Genomic DNA, 19,930 nt, shown 5'->3' with positions numbered 1-19,930 from the left:
CGGCAGCAGCAGCAGCAGCGGGGCAGGGCGAGGCGGCGGAGGCGGCGGCCACCCCCTACGTGGGGCTGCGGCGGCCCCTGGGCTACCAGCTGGCCAAGGCCACCAAGGAGCGGATCTGGCGGGGGGAGTTCATTGACCTCTTCTCCTTGCTCCACACAGAGCTGGCCCCCGAGCACGGCCCCGGCCCGGGGGACACGCTGGACCAGTGGGTCTCTGCCTTTCTGGTGTACGCCAGCGTGCTGTGCGAGAAGCACCCGGCCCGCTGCGGGGCCATGTTCAAGTACCTGGACACCATCCGCAAGCTGCACGCCACTTACGGGGGCACCTCGTGGATGAACTACGACGAGGACTTCCGGCGGCGGGCGGCCAAGGACCCGACCCTGCCGTGGGGCGACGTGGACCTGGACCTGTGGATGAAGTGGATGGCACCCCTCAAGTCGCTCGCCAGCAGGCATCAGCATGCCGAGAGCGAGCCGCAGGCCTCGCCGCCGCCGCCCCCGCAGCCGCCCCCGAGCCCCAAGCAGGAGGAGAAAAGCCAGGTGTGACGGGCCCGCGGCCGCGGCGGCGCGCGTTTCCCCCGTCGCGCTGGGCCCAGCGCCCCCAACGAGGGGGCCGCGGAAAGGGGCCGCCGGCRGGGCGAGGAGGCCGGGCGGGTGCCGGGGAGGCCCCCGAGTCGCCCCTCCAGTGCTGGCGCTGCCCCGCGCCAGCTGGAGGGCCGCTTGYGAGGCCCAGCGCTGCACCTGCCCTCCCCTGAGGTAGATAGTTGCATCTTCCTTATAYGTCAGAAGAAAGAGGGTTTTTTTCCTTTTTCTCTGAGTTGTCTTAAAAAATACTAGCAATATTCTCAGGAATAGAATCATCCATCCGTAAGAGAAAGAGGACAAACTTTCCTGTTATTCTGGAAGCATTTGGTAGTTGAGGGCCTTGTGGAAGGCCAGAAAAACTGATGTAAATAAAGACAAACTTCAGTTTGGATGGCCACAGCTTGCAAACATACTATGATTTGAAGATTCATGTCTGTAGATTTAATCCATAAATTCTGGCGTGTTTTGTGGGAAAGGATGATGGATGTGATTAGGGGAAGTAGGGAAGATCTTGTATATATTAAGGGTTTGCTTTTATTACAGGCATCAAGTGTCACTAAATTGGCATAACCCGTAATGTACGCGGGCAGATCTAAGATCTACTATTTCTACTGCTTGAGCAGTGACACTGAGCTCCACATATACAAATAGCTTTCTGTCTATATTAGGGATTGTACTGTTTCTCATATACTGGTGGCCATAATCTGTCAAATCCCCAGTGTAGAAAGTGCTGAACGTTAAATGATGATTTTTCATGCCCACTGAATGATGCTTGAAAGATTCTGTTACATTGGCTCTATTTATTTTTAAGTAATATTTTTAGGATCATAGAAAGCTGAAGAAACTTTACATTCCTGAAAGACTTTTGCTATCCCAGTAGATACTGTACTTCTCAGTGAATGTCAGCACAGAGGAATGGTTAAGTTGTTGGACTGCGTTAGTTTGATCTGGAAAGAGAGGGCTTTTTCAGGGGATCGGCAAGCATTTCCTGTGTCACACCAAATCTTGACTTTTGTAACTATCAAAATCGGCTTTTCTGAGCCCTCTTGCAAAAAGAAATGGAAACAAGCACCATATAGTGAGTACTATAATAGCTCGCAGTGCAGGCATTACAGTTTTGGTGCGTTCCGTGATTGATATTCTAGCTTTATGTAATTTGTTCTGGTATCTCTGTTTAGATTTCTCCGTTCTCAAGAACAACAGGTCAGTTTTCGTTTTACTACAGATTTTACGTGAGCACCAGACGGGCAATGTCTCATACATTTCATCTCATCCGAGACTGGATCTTCTGCTTGTAATGTTAACCAGACTTGTAACTTTCATGATAGCTGTTCTGACYGTACAGACCTTTGGACAGTTGTCTGTTTAAGCACTGAAGGTCTTGATCCTCATTGGTTTAATGGAAAATTTCCAATCGATTTAAGTAGTAGGATAGATTTTTTTTTCCCCGTGTCTGAAAGAAGCAACCAGAAGTTGCTTGAAGAAAAGTTCTGTGTGTTTATTTTCAAGTAAATAGTTTATAAAATACCAAAATAAATTTAGTTTAATCATTTGAATATAAAAAATACAGAAGCACAATAAAAGTAAAAGCTGTGTAATTGTTCAATGTGGGTTCACTACCTTTCCATTGATATAGAGCAGTTTTTATTGATATCACTTGCACTGTACTTTATAACTGTTTAAAAAAGAAGAATGTCCTTAACTGAAATAATTGTCTGAGCAGTTAAATGTGCATATGGCCTAGGATAAAGCATGAGGTTATCATTGGCAAAGCAGCAGCAAGGAAATCTTGCTCTTCTAAAGATGACCTGTTCCCCCCATTGTCYCCAAGCTGTGACTTTGCTGTTTGAGAAGAACTAGATATTTAAGATGCGAGAGAATAGGCTTTTATACACAGTAGACTATGACTAGAACCTAAGCTTTTCCACTTCTCATATGATCAAGAGGAAAAGATGTTTTACAGAGACCTTTTCTGCTAGATTGTTTGTTTGAATTGATTTTTTTTCCCTCAGAATCAGAGGACAGCATTAGACAACCTGACTCAATTTCGTCTCTCTCAATTGAAGGCTCCTTAAATTTCAGCGTGTTGTAAGAGCCTGTGTATCTCTAGTTCTGTAGTTATACAGAAGGTCAATCAGAACCAAAAAAAAAGTCAAGAAAAGACAAGCAATACATTAGAATATGGCTGTCCTTTTTAAGGAAGCAACAAAGATCTATAGCTTTGTTTACACAGAATGAAGTGAGAAACCCTGGTTTCAGTTTGATTACAATAATCAGCATGTATGTAAGATAGCTGAGACTCATTCCTGCAAATTTATGTCTCGCTTAACTTCAGGCAATTCTCAATTTTTTTTCAGACCCCATGAAAACAGAAGGCCAGTTGGAAGGGCAGTCAGACTAAGTGGGTGAGTTCATATATAAAACTGAGTAACTTTGGTCTTCAAAATATTTGCAGATTTGTTAAATACAGAATTTCTTATTGGTGCCAACAGCCTGACTCCGTTGGTGTTTAAGTGGAGCTCTGGTATTCTAGTGCATTCTTTTACCTCTGCTTCTGTTGCATTGCAAGCTGTGCTAGAGAAGACGTAGGAAATTCATTTTACCCAATCAGCAATTGTAACAATGGACTACAAACCTGCAGAGCAAGCCAGTTTGCTGGAAAACAGGAATTCCTGCAGCGCAGCACTTGTCACAGACTATTCAAAGAGGGCAAAGATTCAGGAAGGTGAATAAATTGAACGTTGGTTGAATGAGGTCAGGAGCAGTATCCTGGAGGAGAACCTTACCCTAAAATACTACTTTGAAAGTATAAGTCAATATAATGCACAGATTAACCCTTCTATTTGAGCAAACTTGTGTGCAATCCTGGATCTTTGCAGATCACAACCGGACACTTCAAAAATCTATGTATTATAATTTGTTCAAAAAAATAACTTGTCTTGTTACAGCTGTTAATTTTACCATTTCACTGAGAGTATCTTCAACATAAATGTATATCTGACTTGAAACAGTATCCTACATTTGATATATCTCAGGTTGCTGACAGAATTATTCTGTGAGGCTCAATATTGCCTCTACATTCTTCTCTGAAAAATGCATTAACCATTGCTGTTGTAGCCAGAAGTCAGTGGGAGCCCAACTGGGCATTACAAAGTTCTTGACCAAGTATAATATTGACCTAAATTATTATTCTGTTTTTTATTCTCGTAGAAATGTCCTGAGCATCAGACTAAGACCTTTGTAGTCTGGTGCTCATGAAAATCAGACTGACTGGTTCATGGTTTAATCATTTTGCAACTTCTCAGTATTTTGTTTTGTTTTCCTTCCCACTTGCATACTAGGGAATGTATGATCAAGGTAATACTATGATCCAGTAACACGCATGATGGTAAGCGCATGCGTTCAGTTTCAGGAAAAAAACTGCCATTATCTGCTCTCCTTTCCCTTTCCTTGATAGTTTCAATAACACACATAACATGAAGCATTTGTAAATTGGTATCAAAATGTTTGTGATTTCACCTTAATAAATTTTATATATAAATGCTGTTCTTAATCTTAGCCTTTTTTTCCCCTGGTTGTTCTTATACTGCCACTTCACATTTCATAATCACTTTTTTCTACCAGCTGACCTTTTACAAAAGCTTTTGTTTTTCAGTTATGAAAGCGCAACAGAATCTTAACCATCAACAGAAAACAAATAGGCTTTTGAAATTGGCCTTCAGTATTTTCTCTGAAGGCTTGATAATGTATTAACTGTAGTTGTCGTAGCTCATTCATCTTTGGCAGTCATTTAGACAACGGTAGGTATCAGGCCTTAATCTGTCTTGGAACTGAAAATGTAATGCCTGCTGTATGAAAATACCAGTATGTTTATGGCCCCCAAACTGGGACTCTGAGCCAGTGAATACTGAGATATTTGCAATCGATAAGGTAGAATACAGAGTAATTTACAGGTGGAAATACAAGTAATAAAAATGTTTTTCGTTGTTGAACAGGTGCTGAAGCTCAGTATCAGATCACTCATACCGTCTTTCTCTTGTCCTGTTTTCTTCATCAGAATTCTGTTCTTCAGTAGTCCAAGCTGTGTCTCTTCACCGTCGTTGCTACCGATTAATCATCACAGGCATCTCCTGAGGAAATTCTGTAATAGTGACAGGATGGGGAGGGAGGGCAAGGGGGGAAGGAAGGGATGAGTAGGCACTGGTCTCTTCAGTCCCAGTGATGAGTTGCGCAAGTGCAGGGCTTAACCTACTGACTCTCAGCGGCAAAGTGGCAACAGTTTCAGTTTTCCTGTCCTATTTGGAAGTAGTATACCCAGCTGGAGTCTGAAACACTTCCTAATGTTCTTTGAGTCCTTCTGCCAAGAATTTGTTGGGTTTGTTTGTTACTCTCTAGTCTTCATACAGTCTGGTGCCCTTCCTGGCACTGTGTCACCTCCCAGTTTCTCTGTGGCTGCTGATGTTAGACTGGACCGCCCTGTCTTCTTTGTCTGCTGTAGACAATTGCCAGGGTTCTGCTTTGCTCTCCAATGTCAGTGGCTGCTTTAAAACTGCTGCTTGCTTTCATAAAGAAACTCGCTTTTCAAATTATTAGCAGTGGTGTTTTGAGAAACGTGGGACTCCCTCACTCTTCTAATTTAATTTAATTTAATTTTTTTTCTTCTTCATAAACTTGGCCTTTGTCATTGTCTTTGAGCCACCCAGTCACTGCGGTACTTGTGCTTCCCTGCTTTGGAAGCACGTGTGCTTTCCCACTCACTGCTGTGCTGTAAGTTTCTGCGTAAAATTTCTTTGGCTCTTAATTTACCATTAAAAGCGTTCAATCAGTTTCTTCTCTTTCAAACAGTTAGTTACTGGGTGGATTTGCATATGTCAATGTCATGGGATGAATCTTGCCCTTGCAGCTACTGAAGTTGCCATGTCCTTGTTGCGTAGACTTGCTGGTTGTGTTGAAAGAGTGGTGCATATCCTCTGTTCATTTTTATGAGTAGAGTAGATTCGTTTTGGCAGTTACAAGCTAAGCTTGCTGTCATGTATATGCTCTGACAGACAGAAAGGAGTTAATGAAGGTGCGAGCTATCTGAAAGCAGATATTAAGGATAACCATTTAACTGTGTGATGAGTGAGGATATACCACACTGTAGGCAAGAGGCTTAGAGTGGAAATGAACCATGATTCTTTTATTCGTACAATAACTGTGTTCTGTAGTAGAAATCATTGATCTACTTTTTTTTTAATCCTGATTATTTCTGTAAGTCGTAGGATGTTCTGTCTTCAGTGTTATTGCAATTTCATATTGTTTTCTCAAAAATAAAAAATGTTGAGCATCTATACTAAGTTGCAGCAAAGTTTTTCACCAAGACTGATGGAATTTCCAGTTGGGGATAATTCAAAATGCATGGAAGCTGATTTGCGTTGCGGAAGGGGGGGACGGTATGTTATGGGGAAATAGTTTTCTATCAGTTGACTAGAATCAAGTGGTATATAATATTTTTTTCAGATAAATTTGTTACAGATTTCTAGAAAGACAGCATATTTGCTTTCACAGATATGCTTTGCCATGTGCTGGATTGATAGGCATTGTTACTGCAAAGGGCAAATTATAAACAGCAAAAATAAGGAAAGTGGCAGATGCAGTGTGACTCTGACAACTCAAAACATGTTGCAACTTAAAAAGAGATGAGACTAAAATACCTAAGTCCTTATTAGAGCAAGCTGACATGGCCAGGGAGTTAAGAGTCAGGCTTCAGCAAAGATAGAGTCAAAGGGATTTCTAACTTCCAAATATTTTAACTTAACTGCTGTAAATAAGTGGAACATCTGAGAAGTGAGACGGTGTTAATATTCTTCTGGTCTTGCTTGAAAATGATGTTTCTTAAAGATAAAATGATAACAGAATATGTTGCACATAAGATAGCCTCTCACATCTAAAGGCTGCAGCTGAGCAAAAATACTGGTTCTGAGATCTGGTGAGATCTTGCTGATTTCTGAATGTGGCTTCCAATTTAAGCCTAAGCTGCTACTGTTCCATCTTTTTCTCTCTCGGTATCTCATCAACTRTGTTCTGTATCAAAATCTGACAAAAATAGCAAATGTGTTCTAGGGTCCAGCTTAAAGAGCAGACAGTATCTGATCAGATTGTCTGCATGTACAGAAGTTTTCACACTGATGTAGTTCTGTCAAGTTAGTATGGTTCAGCATGAAGTTTAATATGCTGTTARCTGTGCCTGGACAGAGTGTAGGGGAAGCTTCTAGGCTGCCTGCAAGGCTGTTTTTTTGAGAAGCTGATTGGAACTGGAAATGGGTCTTTCCATCTGCTCCCAAAGTAAGATCAAAACTAAAAACCCAGTGACTTTTGTAAGCTTTGAGGGGAGGGATGCTAGTCAGTGCTAACAGCCTAAATTTTGTGGCAATGTTGCCAAGTGGAGTTAACTTTTTTTTTTTTTTTTGGTCATCTAGTTTACAGGGACTGCAACAGTTTATAATGTCTATGTGAGTGCTTTTGGCAGTTTTCTTTAAAAAGAGATCATGTGCCTGAAAACTAGGTTAGAAAAGCTATAAAACTGGATCTTACTTTCCCCCTCTAGTTTGTATCTTGCTATTACATATTTCAATGTGCATTAGTCCAGTCCAATAGAGCATCATTTTATTTATATAATCTAGGTCCAGCACTCTTGTTTATTTGTGCAGGTTTTTCCTGGGAAATTTAGTGGGAATTGAGCATCTGTGCAGTATGACAGTTTACTGGGCATTTAGCTAAATGGCAGCTGAGATTTGAAAAACAAAACATTTACAATATCTTAAATATTAGTAGGCTTCAAATATTTCAGGAAGTACTTTTACCTTTTTTGGTGGTTGATGCTGCTTTCTTTATTTCAAAGAGCAAGCTTTTAATCACAGAGTRTAGGTGTGTATCTTGCTGCACTGCATGTGACTGTAGAGATAACARGGGAGGAATTTGAAGCAATAGGTTTCTCAAAGTGCTATGTAAAGAGAGGAGAAACATTCTGTTTTCCTCCTTTTCATGCCATTTTTCTTGTCCTTGCTTCCTCACCAAAGTCTCCTAACCCAGGTAAGTGACCTTGTTACCAGTTGCTGGTGGATCACAACAGGAGAGATCTCACGGRTATTAAGCTGTATTGTTATAAGAAATGAATGAATGTTAACATCTTCAAGAACATAGGAATTTTCCAAAGCATGTGCATTAAATTTGATGGTACTGAAGAGCTAAAAAGTGACTCTAGGGGACCTAATCTGTCCTTTGCTTTCCCACTAGGAAGAGAAGGTTCAACTACAGAGCTTAACGTGGTATTAGCCAGTGGAAAAGCTACGCATAAGGTCTCCTGGTGAGATTTGGTACCAGAGGTGTCATCATGGCTACAAGCACTCTGTAGTCTAATATATGAGCAGGAAAAAGAGCCCTGGCCAGCAGGTGAAGCTGGACAGGCTGCTTGCGATGCTTACCCGCCAGGGTAGYTCAAGGACATTTCATGGCACTGCTTACAGAGCTGTGTGGCTGAGGGAGGGAACTTAAAAGTTTGCGCTTGTTGTTGTGCCTTAATGCGCTTTTAAAAAAAAGACACAAAAAGCACTTTCATTGTACAACTGGAATGCTGAATAGTAACAACATATAAACTACTGTTGCAAATGTTTTGTGAGGGGAGAGTGGGTGGTATTTGGTATGTACCATTTCCCAAAACTTGCATTTTGTATGTTAAATGTTTTGATTACATGCRAAGAAGAGGAATAAAATTGAATCTYGCAATAAAAAACAMAGATAGAGAGCAATACAACTTATCAGCATGTTAAGATTACTTAAAGTTYTGTGGCTTTGTTAGCAAGCATTTAAAACCGTTGGAATCTTYTTGTCTGTGCTGAGAACATTGAAAGCACGGACTACTTTGAGCATGTTACAACTGTTGCATTGCTGAGAGCAATGCAAGTTGCTTGTAGGGTCTGTTATTACTTGCAAGTATATATAATTTCAGTCCTCATTTAACATCAGAAGGAAGAGGATTCAATAAGCATACTCTTTACCTGTCTCTTTCATTAGGAAGGTGTTAAAATAGTCGTTAACAAGCTGAGGACAAGAGCTTAGGTCACCTGATTTCAGAGTGGTTCATGATAACTGACCTGTTGGTCTATGAGATACAGACTGTCTTTTTTGCTGCTCTTGATCTGTCCAGGCCATAGTCTCTGGATGGATAGAGAATGGAAACTGAGAAACTATTTTTTTTTGTGGATTTGTCTGTGTGTGTGTGTTTAGCATATATGTTAGTGTGCCTGCAGCTTCACTCCTGTTTTGTGAAGCTGCTAGGAGAGGGGATTGTTCAAGCTAGTTAACAGCCAGATGAGAGAGGCTGGTGGAAACATTTCCTCATGAGTGTAGGAAAATTGTAGTGAATGCCACTAAGCTTAGTCCRGGCAATGATGGTTACAGCTAAATGCACAACATTTCACAGTGATGGAGGCCCAGGAAAAGCAAATGTGTTTATTGCTGTAGCTTGTGTTGCCTAGCACGTAACACAAGGTTCATAACAACACGCTGTGTRTGTCATCACCGTGTGGCATGGGCATGGATTGATTTTTGTTGTAGTAGGAGGACGAAAGAGTTTGACAAAATATGACTTGGTGAGATGGTTGATTCTATTGCCTAACCTCACAAGCCACAAAAAATAAAACATACTTAACCTCTTCTTCAGAATGCAGAAGTGATTTATTTGAAATTGGGACGTTGCCTTGAGCTTGTGGATGTTTGATGTGGTGACCTTTTGGGTTAAATTAGAATGTGACAAATGTTGGACCTAAGCTTTGAAAAGTTAGCTCTGGATAGCTTTGTGTGTTACTTTACCKTACTCAAAGTACAGCATATTTTATTGGCAATGAAATTAACTTCTGTATCGCTGTTAAAATGCCTCTGAAACTCCACCACAGGTTTCCAGTGTGCTTATTAATTACTTGATGAACAACAAGCAAATGGACCTATTCTTCTACTCTACTCCTCCTTCCCCATRTGTGAAGAAAAACACCATTCCTAAAGGAGAGTGATTTCAGACATCAACCTGAAGGCTAAAGTTACTCACTTAAAGAAGTTGTATGGACTTCCATTTACCTGATCTTTCCCTTTTCTTGCTGCACTCTTTGTAAATAGACAGGACTAGAGTCAAAAGACAGAAATACCCTGCTATTCTAATGAAGAGGAGTAAGCAATTTTAGGTATCTGTACATGAGAGATGTCTCATAGTCATATGAAGGACATATCCTTCACTGATGATGTCTCCTGTAAGAACTTGGGGGAAGYATGCAGGYGCACATARGACACRCAGCACTCTGGAAAAGGGRTGATGTTATGGGATGGCTGTAGATYGCCTGCTTTCCATCCATGCTTTTATGGTGTGCCTACTGTGGAGGATTTGACAGGAGGAAGGGTCTGTTCACTCCCCCCACCATGTGCTGTGACATCTGGGCAGYGGAGCTCAGGGTTGTACTAGCACAGTTACTAGTAGTGTTTGGAAGGAGRTACTGTGAACTGAAGGTGGTGGGAAAATGACCTGGAGTTGTACCATGGCTGTGTTGTAATGGAGGACTCATGCTGCTTAGGGAGYTGATGGCAGAGGCAGGGCTTAGTTGACTTCTAGAGAAACAGAATTTTACAAATTTGCACATGGACATTGGAAATTGTGACTAAGGAGCTTCAAGAGACCTGAGAGAGCAGTCAGCAGTACACCACAGGAAATACGCCTACTGTTTGCTTGGAAGCCCCTTTCAAATAGTAAGGAAATAGAAAAATCGGTTGAATTTTGTTGCATGCTATGCTAAAGACAGGCAATACTAAGAGCCAGCTCAGAAGTGAGAAAGTAAAGATGCATTGTACAGGTCCAGTTTTCAAGTGATTTTGTTTATGCTAGGTTTTATCTGCTATTGTTAGGCATGGTCAACCTAGGCCCCTCTGAAGTGTCACAAAATCTCTTAAAGGATGGACTAATTAGACTGTATAATTTCCAAATATGCTAGTCTTTCTTCTAGTCTCTTCTGGATACAGGTTCTTTTAACATCTCTACCTCTGCCTAGTAATGGGTAAGAGACACTGGATTTCTGTATAGCCTAGTTTATTTTGCTCCTGCTATAGATCTCCTGTCCTCTGAGACAACGTGCTTTCTCTGCAATACCAACTTCTGCTTCTCATATTACTAAAAATAAACCTTATCTATGTGACCTTAGATTCAGAGTTATGCCAGAAAATGTGTTTGAACTCATTTTGTTCAAAGTGAAGCTGCTCCTAGAGCTACTGCATAAAGATTACTCCCTTTTTCTCAGCAGATGGGCCTCTTATGTTCAGCAGCACACCTGAGTACATTTGTTTACTTTAAAAAACATTTCCAATTCAGTATTTTCATTGTTGTAGATGTTATTTTTAACCAGTTGCAGCACCATAAAATGTTTTTTGGGGAAAAACAGCAATTTCMATAAAATAGAACAGGTACTGAAAAACACAACATGATTGCTGAAGATGCTTTTGCTTCTTTTTAATTCATGAAAGGAAAATCAATTAATGTAGGAATTGTTTGCACAAAAACTGTACGTACTTTACTGCAAAGCCTTGGAAGTGCGTTATAATTGTCTTGCCRTAATTAATTACATGCAACTTGTTAATGCTTAAAGGTACATCTGCTAACAAAAAAAGTCTTGGTTTTCCATAATGGAGATGGCCTACTATCCAAAGGGATCTTTAAAGCGTTATTAAATCAGAAATTTTAAATCATTCCTCATTTTTTTGCTTACAAGATAACCACACTGATATGAACCAATTTAAGGAACTATATTTGCAGCACTATTTTTAGTTTCTATTTTGGTGGTCCRGCTTGGAGCCAGGCTTCTCTTGTTAACTTGGAGTTTTCTAGCACAATGTAAAAATGGCTCAGTTTTATTATTCCTCACATTTTGCAAAATCTCCACTCAGAATAACTTTTCTAAATTAACCATGCTTATACAGTTATTTTCTATGTCTTACAAACCACACTAAAAAGAGAATTTAAAAAGCTTGATTGCTGTTGTAAACTTGGAATTTCATCTTTTGTTAACATGTTTAAACTCTAATTTCAAGACTGTAAGCAGCCATTTCTACTGTCATTGTTAATGGGATTTCTAGGTGTGCACAGACTGTAGGATCTAGCACTTAAGGATTTAGAAATGAAGGGTTCACTTCTTGAAGTGATTCCTTACGGCTGGATTTTTCTTTTGATGCTGTGCTGACTCTTCTCAAAAGAGAGTTTACCAACCATCTCGTGATCGGAGTGTGCTGCCTCTCAAGAAGCACTTGGTATAGGTAGGCCATGTTGTGCCTCGGTAATGCTGGGCTAAAAATATCTGATGCACACTTGGAAGTAAAATATTACTAAGTTTCCCAATGCTGATGAGGAAAAAAAGGAAAAAAACCCTGCGTACTGGTACTGCAGAGAGAAGCTGAGGCAAGAAAACTGAATGCATGGCATGTACCAGGCTAGAGTGTGGGTGTGGAAGAGTGCGTGCAGGCTTGCTGTCCCTGCTGGGGTAGGGAAGTGCAGGGGGCAGAGAGCTTTGCTAATCCCAGCATCAGGCATCACAACCCTGTGGCAGCATCCTGGATACATAGCCTGGTGAATCCAGCTCCCCACGGATCTATCTCATTGCCTCCAGTGAGACAGAAGCAAGAAGCAGGTGAACCACTGCTCTTCTGTCCCTTGTGGACAAGGCAACTGTCCACCTCTGAGCTACAGAGCCAGGTCTTTACTCACAAAAGTTTCAGTGTAGGAGATCGTTTGATCCAAGTCACCCAGTCCCAGCTACAGCAATGATTAGACCTGCATATGACTGAGTTCAATGCACTACCTTTATTMCTTCCTCCTCCAATATATAAAGCTAAATTTATAAATATATAAATACACATATGTAAATATGAAGCTAGCTTTATTTCAAGCCTTAAATGTAAATGATCTAAGCCTAAATAAATAAATAAATAAGTGCCTGTGTGTCTGTTTTATCTGAAACCATGTTTACAGCTRTACGATTTAGAAACTTTTCTTGTAGTTATCAGACTTTCCTCACTTATAGAATGGAGATAGAAGCAGAGAGCCAGCTGCCTCGGGTGCTGTGCTTGTGCTCTCCACTGACTGCATGCAATAGTAGCCCCAGTCTAAAAATTCATGAGAGGATAACTGTTATTTAGACAGTGCACCACAGAGCTGCAGCCAGTATCTATTACTAGACCAATATAGGTAATTGAAGTGTGGACAGAAAAATAGATCAGAAGCAGTTTGTTAGGCCTAGTGTCTTTTGATTGCTCTCTTGGTGCACGTCATTCTTGTATCCCAGGAAAATTTCCCACCGTTAGAAAACTATTTACCAAGTTTTAAAACAGGATGCATCTTCACATGCACAGAATTGGTATCCACTAAGCTTCAATATAAGCTTTTCTCTTCTAGGCAATAAAAGTTCTCATTATCCTCCTGAGGCACTAACAATCTTTCATTTATTGCTTTTAGGTCTCCCAGCAGGCTACAGAGCAAATAACAAATGAGTGCTTTGATTTTTACAAAGTTTGAGTAGATAGTATGTTTTCATAATGCAGAAATTATTACACAGATTGTCCTGACTGGAGAAATGATTTCTAACATATTGCACAGTTTTAAGGGGAAAAATTCATTTTGAGAACAACCCTGTGTCCTGGGAAAAGATGGGAAGAGATAAACAAAATAAATAAACATTTGGAATGGAAATGGTGAGTTAGAGCAGCCCAAAGTGGAAAGCGGGACTCAAGTGTGTATCTCTGCATGCGTGTGCGCTAGTTTTACATCCTAACTCAGGAGCAAGTACCCATAGAATCTTTCCCTTCTTTCCATCATCTGCCTGTATGGTTGTGTCARCTAGCGTATTTTCAGTATAAAGAGGAATACTGTAAGAAGTCCTGGCCAGCTAATGGCTGATAATATCGTGATATACTTGAAACAGTTAATTTGATATTGTTATTTCTGATCTTTTTTCTTCACATTAAATTTTGATACTCATTTTGCTTTCAACTTGAAAATGTGCTAGCTTTGCTGTTTGGTTTTAACCATGCACGCCCATCAACAGCTGATAGCTTTACGTATCATAAAAACAAGCTTGAGAAATTCTGAGTTAAGAGATGGAGGGGGCTCCTGAGAAGTTGCCTTTGCGCTGATCACAGGTCAGATGAGGATTTCACCCACGTGGCAGGATGTGCAGCTTGTGTCAGTCAGCAAAGCTGGCCTATACACTGCTTTTTTGGCCTCTTTCTGGTGTCAGAGGCTTGCCTGCCGAAAGCAAGAGGTCACAGTTAGTGCATGCACTGCTGAAAATATGCCTTTTGGCATAAGGGTCCATGCTATAAACCAGCATAATTTAGAGCAGTCCTCAGGATTGGGTTAGAAGCAGTGCTTTGGTAAGAACCGCGCTGTCATTCCTTTAGGATGTGCTGAACAAATCCTTAGCTGAGCAACACGAATAAGGCCTCGGACGCACTTCCAAGCTATGTCAGGGGGCTACAGAGCAGCAGCGGAGCTGCAGCACCTGTCAGGAACTGTGTGAGTCCTTCATCTGCCCCATGCAAAGAGGTGCGTTTTAGCGAGCCCTGGGAAAGGGTATGCGTGTGGATGGCAGCTTGCGGAGTCGCTGCAGCTCCTGTGTCTGAGCCTCAAACTGATCTGTCAGCTCTTTAAACAAGCCAAAAATTAAAGGAAACATGCTTTCCGTCTGTTCAAGCTGAGCTTTTGTCCTCAAAATAATAAAAAGAATATTTTTCTGAATAAACAAAACATTTGTAGACTAAGTTGGAGGACTTTAATTAACCCACCCCTATTTCTTACTGATAAGGAGGAGAAACCATCTTTCCAGGACAGCATAAGCTCTTTGCCAATACAGGCCTACAATGCAGAATTATTTATTAAATCTGAAGAATTTTTCTTCTAAAGTTTTTCTGARTTTTCCATTCCTTACACCTAGTCCCCACACTGTTTGTTTCTTTCGTCCTCCATTGTTTATTGATGCCATAGTTTTTTAAATATGTTTTTACTATGACTCAGRTTAGCTCTGTCTAAGTGAAACCCCCAAGAATTCCTTTTCTTCAGCCTTACAGCTGGGGCCTTCATCATGCACTCACTTTCCTACTGCTATCTCCTTGCATTGTACACCAGAGCCTCTGTGTGCCCTAGATCCCTATACCAGCATCCACCACTGCCTGAGGGTCTAGATGTCCTCTCACCTTCTYTTTTCACTGCACCTTGGAGCGTGATGAAGTTGCCTCTCATTTTCTGTTACTCTTCATATGCGTGCTCGCTATAGGGTGTACGTGTCCTCCATCCCTCCCTATCTACACATCCTGGGTCCTCATTCTTCCCACCAGCCTCCTGTGCTGTTCTAGATTCCCATCTCCTAACTCGGCCCTCAAACTAAGAGACCTTTTACCTCCTCTGCTGATCTTTTGTTTTCCTTCTTACTCACCAATATTCCTAACTAAACAGCCTGGGGCCCTGTTAAGGATAAGGCTTAGAAAAAAATAACAGAAAAAACAATTAAATATATCTGTCTTCAATGAGCTCCAAAGCTCTAATCAGCAAAGTAAAAATGGAAATACTGTTGCCCTAATGCAGATCTCAGAGGTGAGATACAGCGGGCATAAGGAGGACAGATGGAGTAAATGAGATTCAATATCGCAGCCAACTTTGGGTTAATCAGTCTGTACTACCATCATTCGATAATCTCCTTATTCACTGCTTTTCTACCTAAACTGTCTTTATTTTTTTCCCCTTGCACTTTTAAACCCTCAGATCTAAGGCTCCATGCCCCTGTGGTGAAGAAAGCAAACCAGAACTTTCTTTTGAACCTGTTACTTTTGCTCTGTTGTTTATTGGGTAAGTGTAATTCTCCTTTCTCCAAGAGCAGGGCTTTTTCTTCACCATGGCTGAACAGCAAAAGTCAGTTAGCTATGGCCTTGTCTCCCCAAGAGAAATGTGCTGTTTTGCTGTTACTCTCAAGTCTGTTTCCAAACACTACTGATCCCCACAAAAATGCATTCTCAGCATGCACAACATAATAAAACTGCTGTCTGAGTAAGATTTACTTAAACAATTGCTAAACTCCAAGGATGCCTATGCCATTAGAGAGCCTGTGCAGAGAAAAAGTCAATCTTAGAGTAACTTCACTGATATTACTAGTCGTCCTGTCACTGTAGTGCAATGGTTCTTGCTAAGTTATTACTGCATGCCCTACTACTGCATTAGTACATAGGATTCCTAGTGTATACTGTGACCTCATTTTGTGAGCAAACATAGGACTGAAAAAAAAAAGAAAAAAGAATCATTCCATCTCCAATCATTCCATCTCCAATCTGGTTTACRGTCTAATGATGTAGAGCTGTGGGTCTGTATCAAGTCACAGAGAAGCAGTGTTTGCAGGAACCTATATAAAATGCTGCAGACATCTGCTTACTGTTTTTCCCAGCATTAACTATTCCCACAGGAAGCTACACTGTTTTTTTGTGACTTCAGCCTGCTGCCAGAAGCATGAGTGTAAGCAGGTGGATGAGTATCTGGAAAGATGAGGTAATGCAGTTTCACCTGAGATGTGAAACGTCCTGGCCTCCATGACAATGTTGATAAGGCAGGCCCCACTTGGCCTGGCAGGTGCCCACCTTTTGGAAGACAATGTGGGAAAATATATCTCAAGAATCAAAATACACTTCTGAGTAGGTCTTAGATATAGCTTAGTGAGAGGCTTTTATTTTTTCCTTCAGTCACRTGCTTTATCATGGATATGAGTTTAGGAACAGGATCATTGTCAAGAGAACTATGAGTGTATTCAGATTTGCTACCAGGAAAAAAAAACAGTATCAGCAGAYTGAGCGAACATATCATTGCAATTAAACCAGACGAAAATTAAAACCAGATCCAAACACTCCCATAATTTGAAGGCTTTGAAATCCCAAACTACATCTAAGTTTTGTAGCTTAAGCAGATACTACTGACAAATGCATTAGCTGTCCACCTTAGGCCAAGGTCTTCCTGAAGCCAGGGGCTGATCTCGTAACAGGTATCACATCACATCACATGCTCCACCCCTGTTCTTCCCAGGTTTAATATAAGAACAGAAGAATAGCCACACAGATTTTTTTCTTTAGAAACTGTAATACTTTTTAAAGTATTATGGATGTATCAGTTAAAATCCAGTCTGTTCAAATTTGGGGTGAAAGGTAGGGTGGCAAAGCAGATGAAACCCTTCTTTGATCCAAGGTCTACAGGCTTCAGGGGAGTTATGTTGGTTTTTTGATCAGGTCCTCCTTTAAAAGCCCTATTAGTCATACGAATACAGATTCTGTGCTATTGGATCACCTGGCAGCACAAATGTAATGATATCAGATGTGAGCATCATTGCATTATCTTGAGTGGAAAATATGGTGCAAGAGGATAAGCAATACCTTATCCAAAATAAATATAGAGCAATTCAGACAGACTRTGTAACCCTCTAGGATAAGACACACCTCCTACTTACATCTTTTGAACCAGTATGAACCAGCAGTGAGAGTCTATCTAGCACTTTGTAATCTATAGTTGTTAGCTATGGTGTGTGACACCTTAGAATCACAGAATGGGTAAGGTTGGAAGGGACCTCTGGAGATCATCTAGTCCAACCTCCCTGATCAAGCAGGGTCACCTAGAGCATGTTAGACACGGTTGCATCCAGGCAGGCCTTGAATATCTCCAGAGAAGGAGACTCCACAGCCTCTCTGGGCAACCTGCTCCAGGGCTCTGTCACTCTCACGGGGAAGAAATTCCCCCTCAYACTCAGGCAGAACTTCCTGTGCTTCAATTTATGCCCATTGCCTCTTGTCCTGTCACACGGGACAACTGAAAAGAGTTTGCCCCCGTCCCCTTGACACCCTCCCTTCAGGTACTTGTACACATTGATAAGATCCCCCCCTCAGTCTTCTTTTCCCCAGGCTGAAGAGGCCCAGCTCTCACAGCCGTTCCTCACAGGGCAGGTGCTCCAGCCCTCTGATCATCTTCGTAGCCCTACACTGGACTGTGTCCAGTAGCTCCATGTCTGTCTTGTACTGGGGAGCCCAGAACTGGACACAGTACTCCAGATGAGGCCTCACCAGGGCTGAGTAGAGGGGCAGGATCACCTTCCCCAACCTGCTGGCAACAATTTTCCCAACGCAGCCCAGGAKACCATTGGCCTTCTTGGCCATAAGGGCACATTGCTGGCTCATGGTCAACTTGTCATCCACCAGCACTCCCACCACCTTAACCATCCACCACCTTAAAACATCTTGTCCAACCACAGCTTAAGCATGTAATAAAACAAGCTATTTCATACAAATTTTCAATCCTACAAGCACATGCTTGTAGCTGAAGTCTTCACAGCAAACATATGCATGGTCAGGGGAAGCTGTTGTGTGTCCATAATTAAGTAACTAGCTAAAAAGTTGCACAAAAGGGGCATTAATCAATTACTTGCACATTTCAGTTTGGTAATAAAACTGGGAATGTTTAGCTAATATGCCTGAAATTATTCCAGGCTGGAAGGAAATCTTTCCGCCCTCAGCTGGAAATATTAAACAATATGAAGTTTTCTGGATGATGGTATCCAAACACTAGTGCTGCAACATGCTTGTGCAAGCTCTCTAGCACAGCTTCTCAAGAGGTTCMTGTACCAAGAGATTCAGAGGTTCATAGTGGGACCAGAGGGGGACTTTCTATCTGAAAATATGAAAAGGGCACATTCTAGAAGTGTGTTCCTCTGCTGTTAAACTAAGAAGCGCTGTTCATTCCCTTACTTGGCTCTTTTAATATAAGCCAAATGACAGGGAGAATGTTGGCATATGCCTCCACAAAAATCAGGGATGTCTTTGCAAATCATTTGCACAAGAAATCATCTACTTGAAAAATGCTGTCTTATTTATAACAGTATCAGCTGGAAAGAGACAATCGGAGTTCCTGGGTATAATATTACATGCTTAAATGACACCTGAAGCAACGCAGAACTGTGCTGGGGCGAGGGTGAATATAGCTGCAAATGGTATTTTTGGCTGTATTCAGCCCTGTAAATTAAGAGGGCTAATCAATATGCTGTAGGAAGTTTGATTATCTTCCCATACTCRTTTGATACCACTACAAAAGGAAACATGGCAGTGATTTAAACACAGCAAGTCTCTCTGCAAATCGGATATTTAAATCTGCTTCAGTAGAAAAGGAATCCTGAAGAAGAGAGGAAGCTTATTTTCATAACAAGGTGGAAAATGTAATCATCGGTCTCCAGAGAGGCTTTAAAATGTAGGTAGTAAATACTTTACAAATAAATTTTAAGGTGATTATCCGCTTAGTGCTGTGCCTTAACCCTTAAATCCTCTGTGTGAATCCAACTTGGGGGAAAATATCACCTAACTCATGTTAACTGAGCTATGGCAAGATGATGTCAAGTTCCAGCAAAGATAAAGCTATTTTTGTATATGTTATCATGTTTATGTAAACAGTATCTGGATCCTTCTGTAATGAGGAAAACTAATCACTGTACAAGAAAAACAGAGCCACAGAGAAGTCCTTTAAAAATCAGGTGAAAGCTGCATGTATTTTTCAGCTCTCCTTTCCCAAACTACCTGTCCAGCCTGCACTGGAAAACAACCGCAGAAGGCCGTGGTGCTGCCGCAGAATGAATTAAATCACTGGGCCGCCTGGTGGGAAGGCAGGGGTAGAGCCGCTTTTATGGGAAAACCTAAATCTGCCAGGAGGGTGGGATTCCCATCGCCGCACCCTCCTTCCCTCTGCGTTTCGTCTCCTCCCAGCAAAACTGGCCCTCGGGACMGAGGGCTGCTCCCCTGGCTGACGGCTCGTGCCCCCTCGTCCAAGTGTGCTTAGCTGCGCATCACATCCTCAATCTCACTGTGTAAACCGCATGGGGAACAAAGTTGTGCTGTATTTTGATTATGGTTTGGCTGCATGTGGCCACAGAATCAAATACACCCTGGATTGTCTATTAGTAGATGAGTAGATTTAAGCACTTTCCTGAAAGCTTCATCTTCAGGAAAGAGTTAATAAACCGAACTATAATAAATCACAGCTTCTTTAAAAAAAAAAATTTAACATGCTGTATATCATTTTTTTTCTCTTTCATACCTAGCTTTGAGTTAAATTTATCACTAAAATGTGGGAGATGACTGTAAAATAATTAGATGAAGTGTTTTCCTCACCACCAACTATGTTTAGTATTTAAAATGACGTATTACTACGAAGTACGGATTGGATTGTTTATTCACTGAAATATGGTCAGAGTCTAACAGTATTTCTGTTCATTTCT

The 19,930-nt window shown here is 41.3% G+C and overlaps 1 protein-coding gene across 1 annotated transcript in view; it reads left to right on the top strand.

Moving 5' to 3' along the window:
* LOC146586259 (uncharacterized) overlaps positions 1-4,142 on the top strand; it is a 7,730-nt gene extending 3,588 nt beyond the window's left edge. Inside the window, exons 2-4 of the mRNA XM_085321595.1 lie at positions 7-539; positions 2,942-2,989; positions 3,077-4,142. Of these exons, the coding sequence (XP_085177721.1) occupies positions 7-539; positions 2,942-2,950 (542 nt within the window). The 3' untranslated portion in view covers positions 2,951-2,989; positions 3,077-4,142. The remainder of the gene's footprint in view (positions 1-6; positions 540-2,941; positions 2,990-3,076) is intronic.
* The last annotated feature ends 15,788 nt before the right edge of the window (positions 4,143-19,930 follow it).

This window comes from Rhea americana, unplaced genomic scaffold, assembly GCF_003343005.1.
Source record: "Rhea americana isolate MKP2758 unplaced genomic scaffold, rheAme1 scaffold_7, whole genome shotgun sequence".
Classification (NCBI taxonomy): domain Eukaryota; kingdom Metazoa; phylum Chordata; class Aves; order Rheiformes; family Rheidae; genus Rhea; species Rhea americana.
The sequence above is the reverse complement of the archived record's forward strand: the minus strand, read 5'-3'. Positions and strand labels throughout refer to the sequence as shown.